This window comes from Trachemys scripta, chromosome 2, assembly GCF_013100865.1.
Source record: "Trachemys scripta elegans isolate TJP31775 chromosome 2, CAS_Tse_1.0, whole genome shotgun sequence".
Classification (NCBI taxonomy): Eukaryota; Metazoa; Chordata; order Testudines; family Emydidae; genus Trachemys; species Trachemys scripta.
The window spans coordinates 54,751,551-54,771,081 of NC_048299.1; the positions used below are offsets into that span (position 1 = coordinate 54,751,551).

Consider the following 19,531-nt stretch of genomic DNA (forward strand, 5'->3'; position numbering starts at 1 on the left):
AGTATCCAAATATAGTGAATTGGGGAGGAAAAACTAAAATAGTACAGATGGAACATTTCATGAAATTAAACCTTAATTGGTTTTGAAATATTTAGTAAAAGTAGATTTACACTGTTTTCATTACGTAAGTTAATTTCCTTTTCTCTGAGGGATACAGCAAGAAGTTTGAAGTTAGAAAAGTCAAGGTAAGTGATGAGTGCATAATATAAATACCAGCTACCTTTCCCCTTTGCCAGAGATCAAAGACCATATAAATTAGACATACTGTGGTATCTTGGAGGGTAAAAACTAAATAAAATACAAACATATACCTTCATGTAGCAACTAGCAGATGCATAATTTTGTAGATTCAACAGAAGGAATATTTTTTAAAGAAAATAATTCTTGGGCAAGTTTTTTTATTTTGAGTAACCTAAAATTATTAAAATTCTTCCTGTGAAGTATTACTATCAGTAGTGGTAGCTGAAATAAACATGCATATAAATTCCCAGCTAATGAAATCCCTGAAGTGTACATATATTCTGTAACAAAAGTGTAAATTAGCTGAAAATAGGCACAGTACATAGTTTACCACAGGGTAAAACAAATGATATCTTTGTGGCTTCACGATCTCAGAACATCTTTATGATGAATAAGGAACAGCTGGAATCTCTCTCTCTCAAAGGTAACAATTGTACTTCCATTGCAGACTCAGCTGCTGTGAAAAGAAACCCAAGGGAAAAAGCCAAAGGGTAAAGATTTTTTTTTTCTAATATAGGTCCAAACATGTAGAGTAGTTTGAGGAAGGCCTGCAGTTATTTGTATCTCACATGGCTTTATTGCTCCAATCTTTTTAGAATGCAGGTGCGAAAATGGAACTGTGTCATGAACTTTTTTAAAGAATTGAATCTGTACCCAGCATTTACCAATGGAAATTACTCTGCAGACTTCTTCAGTACTACCTTTTGCAATTGTAGCAAAAATATTTCTTTGGCAGATATTTACAAATTATTCAAGCTCCTAATGCTACTTGGCAAAACGGTACCGAGTAGTGAGTTTTCAGACCTGACAGTTCATCTTCTGATGGGAAAGTTATTTTGAAACAAATCAATTACAGACTCAGCAAAAAATATTGTTAATTCTTTATTAGTGTAATATTTTTTCAGCTTTTCTGTTGGACAGAGCATAATGCAAACTCCAAATAAAAATTTAGAATCCTTTGCCGTTCAATAAAAATGACCATGACATTCTGATTCATGTTCGTTCTGTTAGCCAAAAGGAGGGGAGGGTAATATCATTAGAACAATTAGGCACACAGTTGACACTTACTGTACAATGATATGCACAAGTCATTTATTACAGCTATATTCATAAGATGTGCTCTTTAGATTTTCCCTTGTACTATACGAGCCATGCTCAGTTGAGCAAAGATCACTGATAACAAGAGAGATTACAAGGAGTGTCAAACAAGACTTTTAAAACAAGTCCTTAATTAAACGGATGCAACCACAATAGAATGTAAGTTGTTGGGTTAAGGAGACAACTTAACCTAGACCTCGGAACATTAAAAATGCATTTATTTTACAATTATTCAAATACACATGCGTTAAATGAAAATATTGCACAAAATTAAAATTTAGATTGTGGAATTTATTTATTTTTACTTCTTAAAAAATTTGGTACACATTCTGGTACCATTAAAGTTAACTGTTTTGTTCTAGCAAACACCAGCAACACAAGCTTAAGATGAACCAAATGAAATGTTCAACTGTTCATTTTCTCTTAAAAATAATTAAGGCTAAAATAAGTGCATTTGTTGGACATTGGCACAATTATTTTCAGCGGCTAGTAGCAGCACGCAAATGCTAGGAGATAGCCAGTTAAGTGCTGTATTTTAACATTCAATTTTGGGGCATTTACAGGGTAATATATCACAGATTGGCAGGGTTGATTATTTTAAATGGTCAACATGTAAACCATTTAAACAACACACAAATATTGATAAAAATTATTTATCTTTGATGGTTCCTGTCTACAGTTAAGAACCACATTCTGAAATAAAATAGTAGAAGACCAAAGCCTTATATATATATATATATGTATATGCAGTAAATGCATTAAGTGTAATGACTATTAAACCTGGTACATAATGTACCATTCGTGTTCCTGCAGATGTATGNTATATATATATATATGTGCAGTAAATGCATTAAGTGTAATGACTTTATTAAACCTGGTACATAATGTACCATTCGTGTTCCTGCAGATGTATGCAGGAGTAATTGTAAAATCTCCTACAATATGAGCATGACCATTGTTCTTCCAGAAGTCTAGCCTGGGTGCCCGTAGAGAAGAGGCACCACAAGTTTCACAGACTACCATATTATCTTTCTGATTTCAAAGTACTATATGTAATTATTAAGTGATTTACAAATGTAACTCAAAAATAGAATTTGGTATGGTTATACAATTATTTTTTAGGTCTCTTTTCTAGTCTGTATTTCCGTACATTACCTTCCAATAGTTGATGTATTGTGTGGACCACCAAACACAAAGCCTGCTTGATATCTTGTCCTTTAGATTTCAAGTATGCTGATACATACTGACATAGGGATAAGATTTAGACTGACATGTAAGCAACAGGAATTTCAACCATGACCATATCTATTACCTTATATAAAAATGTGAGGAAAAATGGTTAATTCCAACAGCACTTAATTACTATGTTTCTTTAGAACCTGGTGAAATATACATAGATGGGGCTATGGGGAAGGAATCTTCCACATGTGCTGTCTTTGCCTTCCTGGAAATCATAAGGGAAAGGACTTAATTTACAGTATGTAGATCTGCAAAAAAGAAAAACAAGTGCATTTGAGCACATGTATACCATATGACAAATGTCAGTGATATCCACTACAAGAGAAATATGATGAAAAAAGTATCTGATTGGAATCTAAGAGAAAAAAGAAAATCAGTATGGAAACTTGATCTGTTTTGATTCCAGAGCCAACCCTTGAGGGCCTGTTTGGTTCCTCCCCTCAGAATGCTCCCATAAAAGTCCCCTTCTCCATCCCTCAGACAACGGAACCATCTTTTGTTCTCATCTGGGCGTGGACTGCTACCTGAGAACCTTGGTTCAGTCATCCATTAAATATCCTATTTAAAAGATTAGTATTTAGAAAATATTTTTTTAACATTTAAAAAAATGGAAAATAGACAATGGAGTGTGTATGGTTCCCATCCTTTGCCCTAGATGGTGGCGCTCAAGACAGAAGGGGAGTCCAAACAGGAGGATGCAAACTCTGCCATATACTAAGGCCAAATAAGTGTAATTAATCTTTATTCTTGATCATACACTAATTTTTATGGAAGTAAATGGATAGACTTGGGGCCTTTGTGTAGAATAGGTTTATTTATTAAAATTTTAGATTATGCAAACAATAAAAAAAGATTATTTAAAAAAATATTGTAGTTGTGTTTCCTTTTTCTATTTTCATATATACATTGTGATGCATTCAGGAATTTCCAAATGTTTGCACGACTGTTTAATGAAGTCTAGAGGAATCTTGTGTAAGTCAGGCACCAAGAAATTCTAGCAACTTTTCATGTGAGGGGTACATAGCTATCCTAGGGCTATTTTAAATGAAGTACAGTGGGCTTTTAAAATAATTCTTAGTTTTACTGGGAAAAGTAGTGTGTAACTTGCGTTTTTCACTGCACATTTCTACTCATTTAGTGTGGTGTCTATCTTGCTTGGAGCATGTATCCCATCCTTCTGTCACTGCCAACCTACTTGAGATATGCTTCAAAGCTGATACCAATTGCACAATTTCAATAAAAATTGTATGCACCTTTTCCATTTAAACTGCATGCAAACTGTATGCCATGTGCCATAAGAACAGAAGAGGGCCCTTAAAGTTACAAATTCATTAGAATAAAGGGTCTATTATTTTCTACTGCACCTCTGCCTTGCACCACTGAATAACAAAACCAACCAAGATACAATGTTAGTTTATTTTTTCAAAATAAACGAAGGTGAAGTTACTTGAGGTGTAAAAGCCATGTTAGCTCAACCTCTACTTAGTGAATGTACTTTTTGGGACATACTGTAACTTTTTTTTTCCAGAACCAGCTGTTCCAAAAACTTCTATTCCTGTTAGCTGAGCCTTTACATGAATGTTGATCAAGACCCACAATGCCTCAACAATCATAATGCAAAACAAACCTCCCCTGATTCTCACACATTGCACAATCTCCCAGTGGTAAACTAGCCAAATCCCTCATTGTCACTGTAGTTGTGCTTTGCTTAGCCCTCAGCAAATATAGCCTGGCACTTTTCATTGCTTGCAATCACCGATTCAGTCAGGAATGGAAGAAACTGATACTCCTTACATAACTGGCCAATATTCTTCTCAATGTTGCATGAAGATGCACCAAATCATTTGAGATACAAATCCCTTTGTGGTAGTGGTTGCAATATAAGTGAGGATGAAAAGATCCACAGGTCTTATGGATGTTTTAATAATCTAATATGTGACACTAAAAGACTGGTGCAAAAACAACAGCATGTGAGTTTTAAGCCCCAGAGAATATGCCTTTGCCACTAGTCCTGGACAAACAAACACCAGCTTAATAGTTAGGAGTGTCACCTTTTCTGTAAGGAAGGCGCTTGAGTAGATTGTAGTCTCTGCTTGTATCTCTGCATCTGCTCTGACCGTGAATGCAGTTTGCTGAAGAGCTCATGGAATTTATATTGTGGAAATAAGGTTTCCAGGAAGCCCTCCAGAAAGACATATACCATTCTCTTATTTAGTTGAGTGTGCTGAAACATTTCAAAGACCCGAAGAATGCCTTTCCGTGTTGTCTCAGCACCTATGATGTGCTTCAGTTCATCTATACAAATGACAAGAGTTATAAAGTAGTTTTATACATATTTTAAGTACATATACGTTAACTAATAGGAAAGGTAGAACTCCTTGTAAATCAACCATTGCAATATTCAGACAGAATTTTATAGAAAAGGTTTTAAAAGGAATGCAGCTTGGAGACAAGAAAAATTAGAACTAGAATAAAACAGCACCATGAAGAAAAAAGTTGTTTCATTACAGTAGTACAGATCGTTGAATATGACGTGCAATTTTATTTACCGGTCATACGTATGCAAACCAATGTTATACATTTTACTGCCCGTTGGTATCTACATGCAGCATGCATGTCCAAGACTTAAAAATTAAATCTTTAGTTTAAGTTAATACTGAACTAGTTCTAAGAGAAATCTCAAGCTGTCAGACTAAACCAAAAATATTCAATCTTATGATAATCAATTAAAAATATGGGTTTAAATCAGAGGTGGGCAAACTATGGCCCGTGGGTAACATCCTGCCTAAGGGGCCATCCTGCTTGGCCCCTTTCCTGCTGTCCCCCCACCCCTGCCACCTCATCTTGCCGCGCCGCCAGTGCTCTGGCCCGCCGCTCCTGCTGGGCAGAGCAGCAGCGTGGCTGGCTCTGGCATGGTAAGGGGGCAAGGAGTTCCGGGGGGCAGTCAGGGGACAGGGAGCAGGGGGTGGTTGAATGGGGCGGAGGTTCGGGGGGAGAGGTCAGGGGACGGGGAAGTGAGTTGGATAGTCGTGGGAGTCCCAGGGGGCCTGTAGAGGTGGGGGTGTGGATAGGGTTCGGGGCAGTCAGGGAGCGGGGGGGTGGGGGGGGGGGGGTGGGGGGGGGGGTTCCTGGGGGGGCGGTTAGGGGCGGAGGGTCCCAGGAGGGGACGGTCAGGGGACAAGGAGCCGGGGGGGTTAGATGGGTCAGGTGTTCTGAGGGGGTCAGTCAGGGGGCGGGATGTGGGAGGGGGCGGGGGCCAGGCTGTTTTGGGAGGCACAGACTTCCCTACTCGGCCCTCCACACAGTTTTGAAACCCTGATGTGGCCCTCGGGCCAAAAAGTTTGCCCACCCCCGGTTTAAACAGACATTTAATTACTCCATGGATATTCATTTCAGTAGTTTAACTTCTTTCACTTTTAAATAAAGATTGGGACCCCCCTACTTCAACTTTAGTAATAATATAAAATCCAATAATGTGCAATACTAGTAAAAATATTAAAATATTCGAAGCTTACTCACCTGGCATTATCTCCAGTAGTTTAGTTTTCCCTGCCACTCTCGTTCGCATTCTAATATCTTTGTTTCTGCGTGGAACAGTTTCTGCTAAAATGCCATTGGGCCAAAAGGCATCTCTGTAACAAATACAAAAACAAGCCTATCAAAACAAGTTCTTTAAAAAAAAATATCAAATTTTTAAACCCTGTGAGCTATCTCATAGCATAATGTGAACAAACTGAAGGCATTCAGAGATTACGTTGACATGCAAAAATCTTTAATACTCAAAATGCTTTTGTTGATCATTTGAGGTGCATTTCAGAACTGGTAGAATAAGAAAATAAGAATTTCTTGCTTGTCAATTCTTTTTTTAAAAGGAACATAACTCAGCAATGTTACTAACAGTTGCATACTATTCTCTATGTACTCCAGTATGGGAGTCTGTTGCTTGAGCCCCTTGGGGAAATTTACACACCCACATCTTTCCTGCCAAAAACATCCAAATACTCCTGAATTTATTAGCTATATGTAACTTGTCTACAAATCACTTTATATCAATAAGTCTCTTTCTCTTTTAATAATAACTTAGACTCAAATTTTTTGGTAGTAAAACTCAAGATGACGACTTGCTTTGGAATGTTTGATCTGTGTGACAACAATGCTGCCTGCATTTTTGACTTTTTAAAAGGGTCCAAACATTGGGATTCTTTTTATTTCTATTTACAATTAGAGGACATATAGACTCTCAGTATTCTTAATTGGACAATTCAAGGAGAGAAATGAGGAAAATGTAGACAATCCTGCTATCCTATCAATGAAAACTGTCTTAAAATTTTGTCTATTAATAACTTTTTAGTTTCAAACATGTACATTATCTAAGGAAATGTATGGACTGAAAGTTCCAGTCTCTGCAATTGTCTGTCTTGCTAGTCAATCTGCCTTTACTCTATCTAGTCTATCTGCAATTGCTCTGTTGGATAAATGACAAACGCTGAAGTTACTTATTTGGAACTACTGTTTTGGAAAGGTATTCAATAGAGCCTCACAGTTGGGCCCATGCCATATATTAATGACTAGCGTCAGAACAATGTAAAACCCACATTTTGAGCTCTTGCATTGCTGGGAAAGCAGTTTCAATTTGATACATAACTGCACTCATCCACATAAAACATGGACCACAGTCTGGAGATCTATTCTACCTTTGGAGAAACTATGAAATTCACTCAGTAATTCCAGTGAGAGATGAAACCTCTGCAACATCTTCACATATAGTCTTGTCCATATCTAAACAGACTGGAAGAGAGTGTCCAGAAGACTAATGTCATAGACCCTTTGTTATGGGGTCTGTTAGTACTATCCTTTGAATCTTTAGGTGTTTCTCTCTTCAGATGAAAATACCTGTCAGATATCCATCTTCTTTGCTAAACAGGCAATCTTGTGAACCATGTTTCTCAAGAGCTCATCCTACATATCTTATGACTATTTTAGCACGTTCTTGAGGCTTCTACAAGGACAGCATTCTATAAGTGATGTAGTACAAATAGATTCCTTTAGCTCATACTTTTTTAAAAAACTGATGATTACTCGATGGGCTGAAAGTTCCAAAAGAAAGTTCAAGTGTTATGAATGTATAGACCAGGGATAGGCAACCTATGGCATGTGTGCCAAAGGTGGCACGCGAGCTGATTTTCAGTGGCACTCACACTGCCTGGGTCCTGGCCACTGGTCCATGGGGTGCTGCTTTTAATTTTAAATGAAGCTTCTTAAACATTTTAAAAACCTTATTTACTTTACATACAACAATAGTTTAGTTATATATTATAGACTTATAGAAAGAGACCTTCTAAAAACATTAAAATGTATTACTGGCATACGAAACCTTAAATTAGAGTGAATAAATGAAGACTCGGCACACCATTTCTGAAAGGTTGCAGACCCCTGATATAGACAAATATTAGTAATAACCTGTGGCAAGGTTTTAACTACAGTAATTGTTGCTGCTCTGCTATAACATATTATACACTTGCATGAAAAAAACCAAGCTACTTCACCCATCATTGGAATGAAACTTAACTACTGTTTAAAAGTATAAAACAATTTTGCAACAGTTTAGAACAGGTACTGAATAATTTACCCCTTTCCAAAAAAGAAAAAATTAAAAAGACTAGCCACAGAATATTCTCTGTTCAAGTAATGAATAATTTATATATCATAAAATCTTTACAAAGCAGGATATAAACTACCTATCTAAATCTTGTATAGAGGCAGAATTTCTGGTGTGAAGTGGACTCACTGTCTCTGACAGCTTAAACTGATTCCATTGCTGAGGTAGGAGGACAATCGTTAAATATCAGTTAGCCTATACGGGTATCAGTTTATATATTTTTTTCAATAAAAAAGATATATATAAAACACACCTGAAGCGTTTCACTGCATCTGCTACTTGCTCAGGAGACGTCATCGAGTCAACATGATCAACTATTTTTCTAAATTCAAAGTGAGACGGATCAGTGATCTCTCTCATTTTACTTTTCAAAGGGCATCAGGAAGCAGAGTTCTTTAAGTAAAGAGTGCTTTAAAGTAGTTAAAACTTCAAACAATATTCAAGAAAAACAAAAAAGTGCATCATCTCTCCTTTTCACCATTCCACAGATAGAGCATATCAAGTTATCACACCAGAAAGCCATGTGTTCATTCTCGGTCTCACTTTAGGTTTAAATTCACCCATTTTGAATACTTCTAAAGTTAAATATGTTTACCCCAACAGAAGTAGGAAAGAAAAAGGATGAAGAAGGGTGGAGAACAGAAGAAGCCTACAACCCAGATTGCCATTAGGTAATTTACCTTCTTTCCCATCCTACAAACAGAACATTAGATCATTACATCATATTGATGCAGAAAGGAGAGCAATTAAAGAATTTTCAATTTTCAGCCACTCGATATTATACCTTTGTTTGCTAGACTGAAGAGACCATTATCAAATTTCTGTTTCCAATAGGTATGTATGGACTGCAATCAAGTCACCCCTTAGACTCAAGGAGCTCAATCTAATTATCTTATCAAGAGAAGGCTATCTATATTAAGACATGTTTTCTAATCCTTTAATCATTAACGTGGCTTTTCTCTGAATCCTCTCAAACTTATCAACATCCTTCTTGAATTATGGACACCACAATGGGACACACTATTCCAGCAGTGCCAAATACAGAGGATAAAACTTCTCTACTCCTACTCGAAATTCCTCTGTGTAGGTATCCAAGGATAACATTAGTCCAATTGGCCACAGCATCTGACTGGGAGCTCATGTTCAGCAGACTATTCAACATAACCCCAAAATCTTCTTCAGAGTCACTGCTTCCCAGGATAGAGTCCCCATTATGCAAGCATGGCCTACATTTTTTTTTCCTAGATGTTTACATTTACACACATTATTTGCTTGTGCCCAGTTTACAAAACATCCAGATTGCTCTGTATCAGCGACCTATTATCTTCATTATTACCACTTCCCCCAATTTTTGTGTCATCTGCAAACTACCAGTGATGATTTTCCATTTTCTTCCAGATCACTGATAAAAAAAAAATGTTAAATAGCATATGACCAAGAACCACCCCCATTCAATGATCATTCACATTTACAATTACACTGAGACCTTTCAATTAGCCAGCTTTAAACTACCGGTAACTTAATTTGTGTTATATTAATTTTGTATTGTTCTAGTTTAATCAAAATGTTGTGAAGTACCAAGTCAAATGCTTTACAGAAGTCTATTCCATCAGCCAAACTAGTAATCTCACCAAAAAATGTTATCAAGTTAGTTTGACAAGTTCTATTTTCCATAAACCCATGTTGATTTGTATTAATTATATTACCCTCCTTTAATTTTTTATTTATCAAATCCCATATCAGGTGCTTCATTATCTTGTTTGGGATAGATGTCAGACTGACAGGCCTATAAATACCTAGATCATCCCGTTTACCCTTTTTAAAATAATGCCACATTAGCTTTTTTACAGTCTTCTGTAATGTCATGTTCCAAGACTTACTAAAAATCAACATTAACCATCCAGAAAGCTCTTCAGCAAGCTCTTTAAATACTCTTGGATGCAAGTTCCCTGCACCTCCCTATTCATTAAAAAGTGTCTAATTTAGTAGCTGCTGTTTAACATAAGATACCAATGGAATGGAAGGTGTGTTATCATACAGTATGACTTCATCTGGCTTGTTTCCAGAACAAAAATATGTATTGAACAATTCTGACTCTTCTCCACTAGTAATAATTCTCCCATTTCCATCTAGTAATTGACCCATACCATTGTTAGGATTTTTTTGTTCCTAATATACTTAAACTCCTTATCATCCTTAACTCTGGTAGCCATAGATATCTCCTTGTGTCCTTTTGCTTACTTTATCAATTTTCTACAATTCCTAGTTTCTGATTTATTTTCATTACTATCAACTTCCCCTTTCTTCCATTTGTTATATATTCTTTTTAATGTTTTACAGATGCCTTCCATTCCCTTCTAAACCTGGTTCGTTTTAACCAATACAGCCTTCTTTTTTGATTGTAGGACTGTGGCTTTTAAAGTGTTCTTAAACAATTCCCAATCATCAATTAAATTTTTCTGATTAAATTCTTCTTCCCCAATTTATTTGGCTTAATTGTTTTCAGCTTTGCGAAATTGGCCCCTTTAAAGCAGTGGTTCTCAACCAGGCATCCGGCACCCCCTGCAGGGCCGTGAGCAGGTTTCAGGGGGGCCGCCAAGCAGGGCCAGTATTAGACTCGCTAGGGCCCAGGGCAGAAAGCTGAAGCCCTGCTGCATGGGGGTGGAGTTAAAGCCTGATCAATATAGCTTCACAGGGGCCATTGTGGCATAGGTCCCAGGCAATTGCCCAGTTTGCTACGCCCTAATGCCCACCCTGGCTTTTATATGCAGAAAAACGGTTGTTGTGACACAGGTAGGCCGTGGAGTTTTTGTAGCATGTTGGGGGCAGCTTCCCGCCCCCCATATTATAGGCAGGACACAGAAACAAGTAATACCAGTTTTAATAGAGTGCCACTCCTCCTTCCCTTTTGCCCACTCAATCCTTTTTAATGAATTAGATTATCGTGATTGATTTTAATATTCCAGTCATGTGAATCATCTTACCTGGTTTCAATAATACCAACTACATTTAATTTATGCTCACAAATGAGCAACTTCTGTTGCTCTTTTTTGCTATCCAGGCTCCTAGTACTGGTGCCCAAGCAACTAAAAATTCTCTTTTCTTCATGTTGATTCCTTAATTAATTTTGTTCTCAGCATCTCGATTTTGTAATGAGTGTTCATATCTCCCCCTTTCTTCTTCTTTACCACACTTCTGAGTTCACTGAAGTCATCTTATCTGCGAGATATCCCGTGACGCAGTGTCAATAATGCTGATATGATCAGTAATGGACTCTTGCTGGTCGACTTCAAAAGCCTATCCTATCTTAACTCCAGGAACACAGCAAATCATCCTGTAGTCCACCTCTGCCTTGCAGAATGTGCTTCCAATTCTTCTGAGTACTGAATCCCCAACAAGGATCATTTGTTTTGCTTAAACGGTTGGTGATCTCTGTGCGCAAGCTTAATTTTCTTACAGATTTGCATCCATGTCTCCCCATCTCTCTCCGTTTCCTTGGATCAGCAGGATTTTGAGAGATATATTGCACAGTTTCTACACTGAGCTGGCCACTATGAAATTGGAGAGAGGCAAAAATCAGAGAGGAGGTTTGGCAGTTTATAACCACCAGAGGCAAGAGTCAAGGTGGCATGCTATACAGCTGGAGACAGATGAGATGGCAGGCTGTGGCCACCAGAGAGAAGAGAATCAGGAGAAATTCCACACAGCTAGACGGTTCCAACTGATTCTAGCTGCGTGAAATTCCTCCTGATCCTCTTCTCTCTGGTGGCCACTGCTTGCCATCCTCATCTGTCTGCAGTTGTGTAGAATGCCACCTTGACCCCTTGCTTCTGGTGGTTATGACCTGCCCAACCTTGTACCTAGGAGCTAACTTATCAGCTTCTTTGATTCTCAGTAGCATTTCTATTTCACCTTCCAATCCAAGAATCTTTTCTTCCATTATAGCCACCAACTTCATACAGAGGAAGTACCTCCTGGTTTCAGGTAGGCAAGAAAATATAGCACATCTGTTGCAGGTCACCACCACTGCTCCATTGCTGGCCATTGTGGAATCACACATAGAGCTGTAACTGGAAGGAAAGCCTCACACGGTCCCCTCCAAACTTCCTCTGAAACTCTCCTGTTATCTGCCTTTGTTTGCAGCTTTCAAGTTTGCCTAGCAAGTGACTTTTTATATTAAGTCTCCCAGTTTAGCTCAGCTCCACCCCGTAACACCAGGGTGTGATTAATCACTCAGACTTCAAACATCAGGGTTGATCAAAGGTCCAAGGGTCAAAGCACACAGCCCTTACCAAGGCACCAACAAACACCTGTCTCAGCTGCTTACTCAGGGACCCATGCCCAGCTACACAGACCATATGCAGAGAACACACACATCACTCACCAAGTCCTGCTACCTCCAAGCACATAAAAAATGTTTGGAGATAGTTATAGTCTCTTCCCTTCTAGGCTGAAGAGGGTAAGTGAAGTTATTCCTTATACAAGATTAATAATTTACAATTTGCTCTGTCTCCTGCTTCTGGGTGGGTGGATTCATGGAATTATGTAACAGTGTCCTATTAGTGGAATGGGGAAATGGGAGATTAGAATAGTGCTACTTCACCGTAATCTTTGAAACCATTTGCGAGACAGAATATGGATTAAACAGAACTGCGTTTGTCTCTAAAGTGATCATGCTTTTTAAAAGAAGTATAACAATTCATGTACATTTTAATATAATTATAAATCAAAAGTCGGTCTTTTGATTTATAATTATATAAATCTTGATGGTCTTAAATAAACTGCTTAACATGCTGAAATAGAAAAACTAATACAGTAAATTCCTATATCATTACTTATTAGAGCTGACAGGGAAAGTTTTGCCATCCAACAAAAATTGGACATATCAAAACATTTTCCCATGCCAAATCAGATGAAAAGTCAAAATCTCATACTTTCATGAATGGAAAAATAAAAAAAACATTCAGTTTGGGCCAAAACATTTTGTTTCTATAATTTCTAAATACTTTGTTTTGATTTCAACCATTTAATTTTTTCCCCTATATTAAATTTTCCCTATATTAAATTTTTTAACGAATAGCCATTTAAAATGGGAAAACTGGAATTTTTCATTGTGAAAGCATCAAAATGAAATGGTAACAATTATGATTTATTTTTCCAAAAAGTTTTTGAGTCTCAAAGTTTATTAAAACCACCCCTTTCCCATGAAAAGTTTGAGCTTTAACAAATTGGCATTTTCCAACAAAAAACATCTTGTTGACACCAGTTCTAATACATACAGTACAACTATGTACAATACATCCAGTCTGGTAGATTGTAGGGCTTCAGTTTTATGGCCATTTGATTGACTCAAGTGTTTAATAGCGCAAGAAGTAATAAATCTTATAAACAGTTGCACACTATAAAAAGTAAAGTTTACACAACGCTTACACAATGTCAACATTAGTTGATAGTTCTAGAAGTATGAATTCATTATATTAACATATGCAACAAATTTTTAGAGAAGTTTAAATAAGATGCATTCCATGTCTTATGCAACAGACACTAAAAATGACCTTTTTAAAAAAATCTGTTTCCATCTCATTCCATCTTTAACGATCTGTTTATAATCTCAGAAAGAAAAAACTGCGTTCAAGCAGTGAGCTTACATTTGCAGATGCTCAATGATTAGAACATTACAACTAAGTAATACAGGATAATTTTCTAGACATGATTCACAAAGTCTCATACAACTATTGAGCATGAATTAAAAAACCTGGTACCTATTGATCGTGTCTCCATATGTTGCTCTAATAAGCTGTTGAAGTAGATTTTTTATATTTCTTCTTAACCACTGATTTCTCTCCTTTAAATCAAAGACTTCATCCATAAGGAGCAGCATTACTCTAAGAGGAATATTGTCATCCACCTAGATATGAAGAGTAAAAGGCAAAGTATAAACAGAAAACCTGTATTCCAGCTCAGGCAATTAAGGTAACATCTACCACAATTGTTAAAGTTAAGAGTCTTAGTGCTTCCACACTAAGTCACATGCATTGTCTTTCTGAAAGAAGTCAATAATTAAAAGAGTTTCCTATGGTCTGAAATCTCTCTTTCCCAGGATGGAATCATTCATGGCTTTTAATTTTTAAATTAAACTAGGTTTAAGTATGGTCTTTTAAAAATATGTCCTAAAACAGAATCTACTGCAAGGGTCGGCAGTCTTTCAGAAGTGGTGTGCCAAGTCTTTATTTATTCACTCTAATTTAAGGTTTCGCGTGCCGGTAATACATTTTAACGTTTTTGAAGGTCTCTTTCTATAAGTCTATAATACAATAATAGTTTAGTTATATATGTAAAGTAAATAAGGATTTTAAAATGTTTAAGAAGCTTCACATTTAAAACTAAATTAAAATGAAGAGCCCCCCCGGACCGGTGGCCAGGACCCGGGCAGTGCGAGTGCCACTGAAAATCAGCTCGTGTGCCGCCTTCGGCACGCGTGCCATAGGTTGCCTACCCCGATCTACTGCATTACCGAGGCCAGGATGCATTACTGAGGCCAGTTCAGAACCAGATACAGAAGGTGGCAGCAGTATTACTTAGAGGGGTATCTTATTCTTCTCTTCTTCAGATCGCAACAGTGCTTCCAAGAGCGAAGCGGAAACTCAAGGAGTGGCTTTTGTCTGGATACCCTTTCTTTTGAATGCAGCAGTAGCAACAGTGGCTCTGAAAGGAAGGTGCCCAATTGCAGACCACTCTTCCATTTCTACAGAACCCAAACTTTTATTCTTTGAGTTCAATCTGAGCCTGACGCAGAAGTAAGCTGTCAGTGTTAGCTGATTCCACAGGACCTGTGTTTTTAACTTAGCAGTGGTGGGCAGACAAAGTTCTGTTGTCTTCAAATGCTTCACTGTGGTTCTGTAGTAAAAATTGTGTTTATTTTTAAAAGTTGCATAGGCTGCTATTTTACAGTGACACTATATTTACAGAGATACTGCAAAAAGATTTATAGCTTCAAATACTAGATATTTAATTTGAGACTATTGTGAAATTGCAGTAACTGTTAATCTTTATATTGATTTTTTTCAATTTTTATCTTAGCATTTTATATTGATATCCATCACTGTAGTATCTGACCATGTCAAAAACAATCTGAAAAAACTGATAACAAATGTCTCTTTATAGGTGAGCAGTAGGGTCTATTATCCATGTGCTGTATGGTACATATACCAAAATATAAGTTTACAGATTGACTGACACTATTAGGTAAATAACTTCATTTTTATCCAATACATTTACATGTAAGACAATAACTTATCTAGAGCAGCCATTTCAACATATGAAATCAACTCATGCTAGATTGTGAATCAGCCAGAAGTGGTTATTAAAAAACAAAAGAAATCCACACAAAAATATTAACCGAGTTTCTTGGTTTTTATTCCAATTAGTATTGTTTTAACAAACCTGTACCCACATGGAACATAAGAAAAGTCTAAGAAAACTTATTGTGCCCTCTGTAAATCTCTGATGTAAAGGGTGAATTCACTGCTTCAGGCAAAAATTTCAAACTAAGCATGCTATTCAGTCACATTTAAATATCTTACAGTAAGGCTTTACTCTAAAAAGTGACTAAAATGGAATCTACTTCCTTAACTGATATTACAACATTACTATATTTTACTCCTGTAAAAGTCAATTGCAGAGTCAATACAACTATGGGAAAAGTTAGTTCACAAGTTTCTAACTGCAGAGACAAACTGTTTTTACTTGTGCAACTCCATTATATTCAATGAGATAGTAAAGATGTTTCCAGGGCTGGCTCCAGCGTTTTTGCCGCCCCAAGCAGCTGGGGGAAAAAAAGTGCCGCGATCGGCAGCAGCTCCACCGCACCACTTTCTTCTTCGGCGGCAATTCGGCAGCAGTCCTTCCCTCCGAGAGGGACAGGGACCCTCCGCCGAATTGCCGCCGAAGAGCTCGACATGCCGCCCCTTCCCCTTGGCTGCCCCAAGCACCTGCTTGCTCAGCTGGTGCATGGAGCTGGCCCTGGGTGTTTCAGAAGGCATAATTTGCCAACAATGGAGTTGCACAACTATAGTTGAGAGCAGAATTTCCACATGCAGTTGGAACCAAAGCCAAGATTTGAAAAATAGTTCCCTATACTTGAACGGAGCCAAAAAGGACTTGGTGCCTAATTCCTACTGAATTTCAATGGGATTTGGGCACCTAACTCTCTAAGGATCCCTTAAAAATCCCAGCCTAAATCGATATACTTAAGTAAATGGCTAGATTTTCAAGAGTGCTCAGGATGCAACACCAATTACTGAAGTTGGGGGCTCAAAATCTGGTTCATATTTAGGAACCTAAATATAGACTTTGAAGCCTAATTTCTCTTTTTGAAAATTTTAGCATTAGTTCACAATTCTGTTAGTGAGATATAGGCCAACTAAATCTTCCTTATACTATTGATTCTTTGCAATGCTAACAGAAGAGAAATGTAGTAAAATTATATTATCTAAAGATTTGACTATGAATTTCCTGGCATTTTGTGAAGTTCAGGAAAAGTTCTAAATGTAAAATATCCTGAAATATGCTGCAAAATTCAAATGTCCAAACACTACTCTTTCAAAACGAACTTTTAAGACTAAGTAGATGCTACACTTTTTCAGAAAAATTGAACTGCAGAAAAAGGGATGTACAGTAATTCTAACTTCTGCTCATTTTAGTGCTAAAATGGTATATATGTACTTTCTATGTTAATCTGTTTTGGCTGAGCTCAGCATCTCAGAATACAAGAAATTCCGAAGTAATCAAAATCTACAGATAAACAATTGTATTAGATGAAATCATTGCAAAACAAAAGAACTGAAGCCTTTGTTACTTGAGCAAAACGGCATTTACCAGAGCCCTGGTAGCAGTTATGCACATGAAGACAAACTGGAATGCTTTGATGTGACAAATAAAAATGTGAAGTGTGGAACAGGTGCAGATTTATGACCATGACAAATCTGCATATAATCACTAGTAATCTAAAGGGCCTTCAGTCCTAGTTACGGATAAAAGATTTTATTCAACTATGTTTCACACATATGATCAGTGTATCAATCAGAACACTGGGAAAATACCATAGCTTATGAGAACATCAAGAGCTTAACATTTTAAACTTAACTATCACGTTTCTAATATTTTTTTCCTTTTTGTACTTCAGGGTCCACAGGTTGAATATTGATTGTTTAGGAATTTTTTTTTAAGTTGTCTTTAAAACAATTCTCTCTGATCACCAATACTGACGATGTTTGCTAGTTTTAAAGATCTCAGAATCAAATTTAGCTGAATACTATTAAGACTGCAACCCTATTCTATCTTTGAGGATAGTCACAGAAGTAATAATAGATAGGCAACATTTACCACATTACCATGCACATCATTTAGTATTAAAACAGCTTCTAAACATTTTAGAATGAAATGTGTCAATTTTATTTCAGAACATTTTTAATTTTTTTTACTTTAAAGTGCTGTTTCTAATTTTCCCTCTGGTGTAATTTCTGATGCCAATAAACAGTATAGCATAGAGCAAGTAAACAATACAAATTGAAACAAAACACACATTGCTACTTTAAAATTAAGTAGCTAAACAAATCTAAAATAAAAATCAGACTCACATTGTCATCAAGCTGTGCGGCAACACGGCAATGTTCAGGATCGGAATCAGTTTTCTGCATTAAAGGAGGCACCTATACTCAAAATAATAATAATAATAAAAAAAACATGATTATGAGGGAAAAATTACAGGTCTCAAGGAAACCACTAAAGAGAACCTCTAATTACGACAGAACCAATTTCAAAATTTCAGATACAGTCTTCATTACTGACTATCAAGCATTTTGATTCCAATTTAGTGACATATCAAGATATATCAATGGTTGCATATTGAATTATCTTCCAGCATAGCTTGAAACATGTTTCCCAATATAGTTATCAAAACTGTATGAATATCCTCAAGAAAAAATCCCACATACACATTTATATTAAAAATTATCATAGGAACTATCAAACTGGAAGAAACTGATGGTTTGTCTAGTTCTATATGCCTTCTCAGATAATGGCTAATTCTTCAGAGAAAGATGTAAAACCCATCAATCCATACTGTAGAGCCAACAGTGGACGTGTCTTCCTGATCTCAGGCCCCTGAAGCATGAGGATTCATAATCCTAGATCTCTCTTTGTGACTATAACTGTGTTATCCTTATTCATGTAATTGGGAAGCTTTCCAAAAAGGGAGGCTCAGGTGAGGCCCAATCTTTGTTTTTTTACAAGTAATAGTTTTATATTTTATATGACCCCAGACTCACTCTTCCCCTTCCAGTTTTGAGGAAGAAGGGCCCTCACCTCAGCTACTGGTATAGCTACAGCTGTAGTAGAGGTGAACCTTACAGACATAAAACCACAAAGTACCTCCTTTGAGGAGCTAACAATCTTAATTATTTGCACCAAAAAAAAAAAAAAGGGGGGGGGAGAGTAGAAAGGATAAGGATGCAAGAGGGAAAACAAAATATTTTCACAGGATTTATGGTTGGCATTCATCTTGTTCCACTTTTTATTTATACTTTTAAAAATGTGCTATATTTTAGGGGTATTAGATCATGTGTGAACAAGAGTAGATAAAGAGGAATTTGGTGGAAAACTGGGGAAAGAATTGTTCCAACAAAAGCAGAACAGAAACGGCAAGCTAAATTTAAGGAAAAGTCCTGTATTAAACTTAATGTAGAATTGTTTCTCTGATAGGGTGACCAGATGGCAAGAATAAAACATTGGGATACACGGCTCACAGCCCCAGTGGAGCCATGGGGAAGGGGAGCGCACAGCCCCAACAGCAGCCCCACCGCAAGCCGTGCGTCAACGGGGAAGCGGGGGTGTGTGTGTTCAGGGTGCTGACTCTGGGAGGGAGTTTGGGTGTGGGCTGCTGCTTATCTCAGGCAGTTCCCTGGAAGTGGCGACATCTCCCACTGGGTCCTAGGCGGAGGTGCGGCCAGGCAGCTCTGCGCACTGCCTAGGGTTACCATACGTCCGGATTTTCCCGGACATGTCCGGCTTTTTGGGCTCCAAATCCCCGTCCGGGGGGAAATCCCAAAAAGCCGGACATGTCCGGGAAAATCGGACGTATGGTAACCCTAGGCAGTGCGCAGAGCTGCCTGGCCGCACCTCCGCCTAGGACCCAGTGGGAGATGTCGCCACTTCCAGGGAACTGCCTGAGATAAGCAGCAGCCCACACCCAAACTCCCTCCCAGAGTCAGCACCCTGAACACACACACCCCCGCT

At 37.5% G+C, this 19,531-nt stretch overlaps 1 protein-coding gene across 3 annotated transcripts in view; it reads right to left on the minus strand.

The window, feature by feature from the left end:
- Positions 1 to 2,172: 2,172 nt before the first annotated feature.
- The window catches only part of SNX13 (sorting nexin 13), a 156,721-nt gene continuing 139,362 nt past the window's right edge, over positions 2,173 to 19,531 (minus strand). For all 3 annotated transcript variants that reach the window (XM_034760567.1, XM_034760568.1, XM_034760566.1), the window contains 6 exons: positions 17,875 to 17,946; positions 13,999 to 14,144; positions 8,490 to 8,558; positions 6,097 to 6,209; positions 4,629 to 4,872; positions 2,173 to 2,825 (listed from right to left, as the gene is read on the minus strand). In XM_034760567.1, the coding sequence (XP_034616458.1) occupies positions 2,711 to 2,825; positions 4,629 to 4,872; positions 6,097 to 6,209; positions 8,490 to 8,558; positions 13,999 to 14,144; positions 17,875 to 17,946 (759 nt within the window). In that variant the 3' untranslated portion in view covers positions 2,173 to 2,710. The remainder of the gene's footprint in view (positions 2,826 to 4,628; positions 4,873 to 6,096; positions 6,210 to 8,489; positions 8,559 to 13,998; positions 14,145 to 17,874; positions 17,947 to 19,531) is intronic.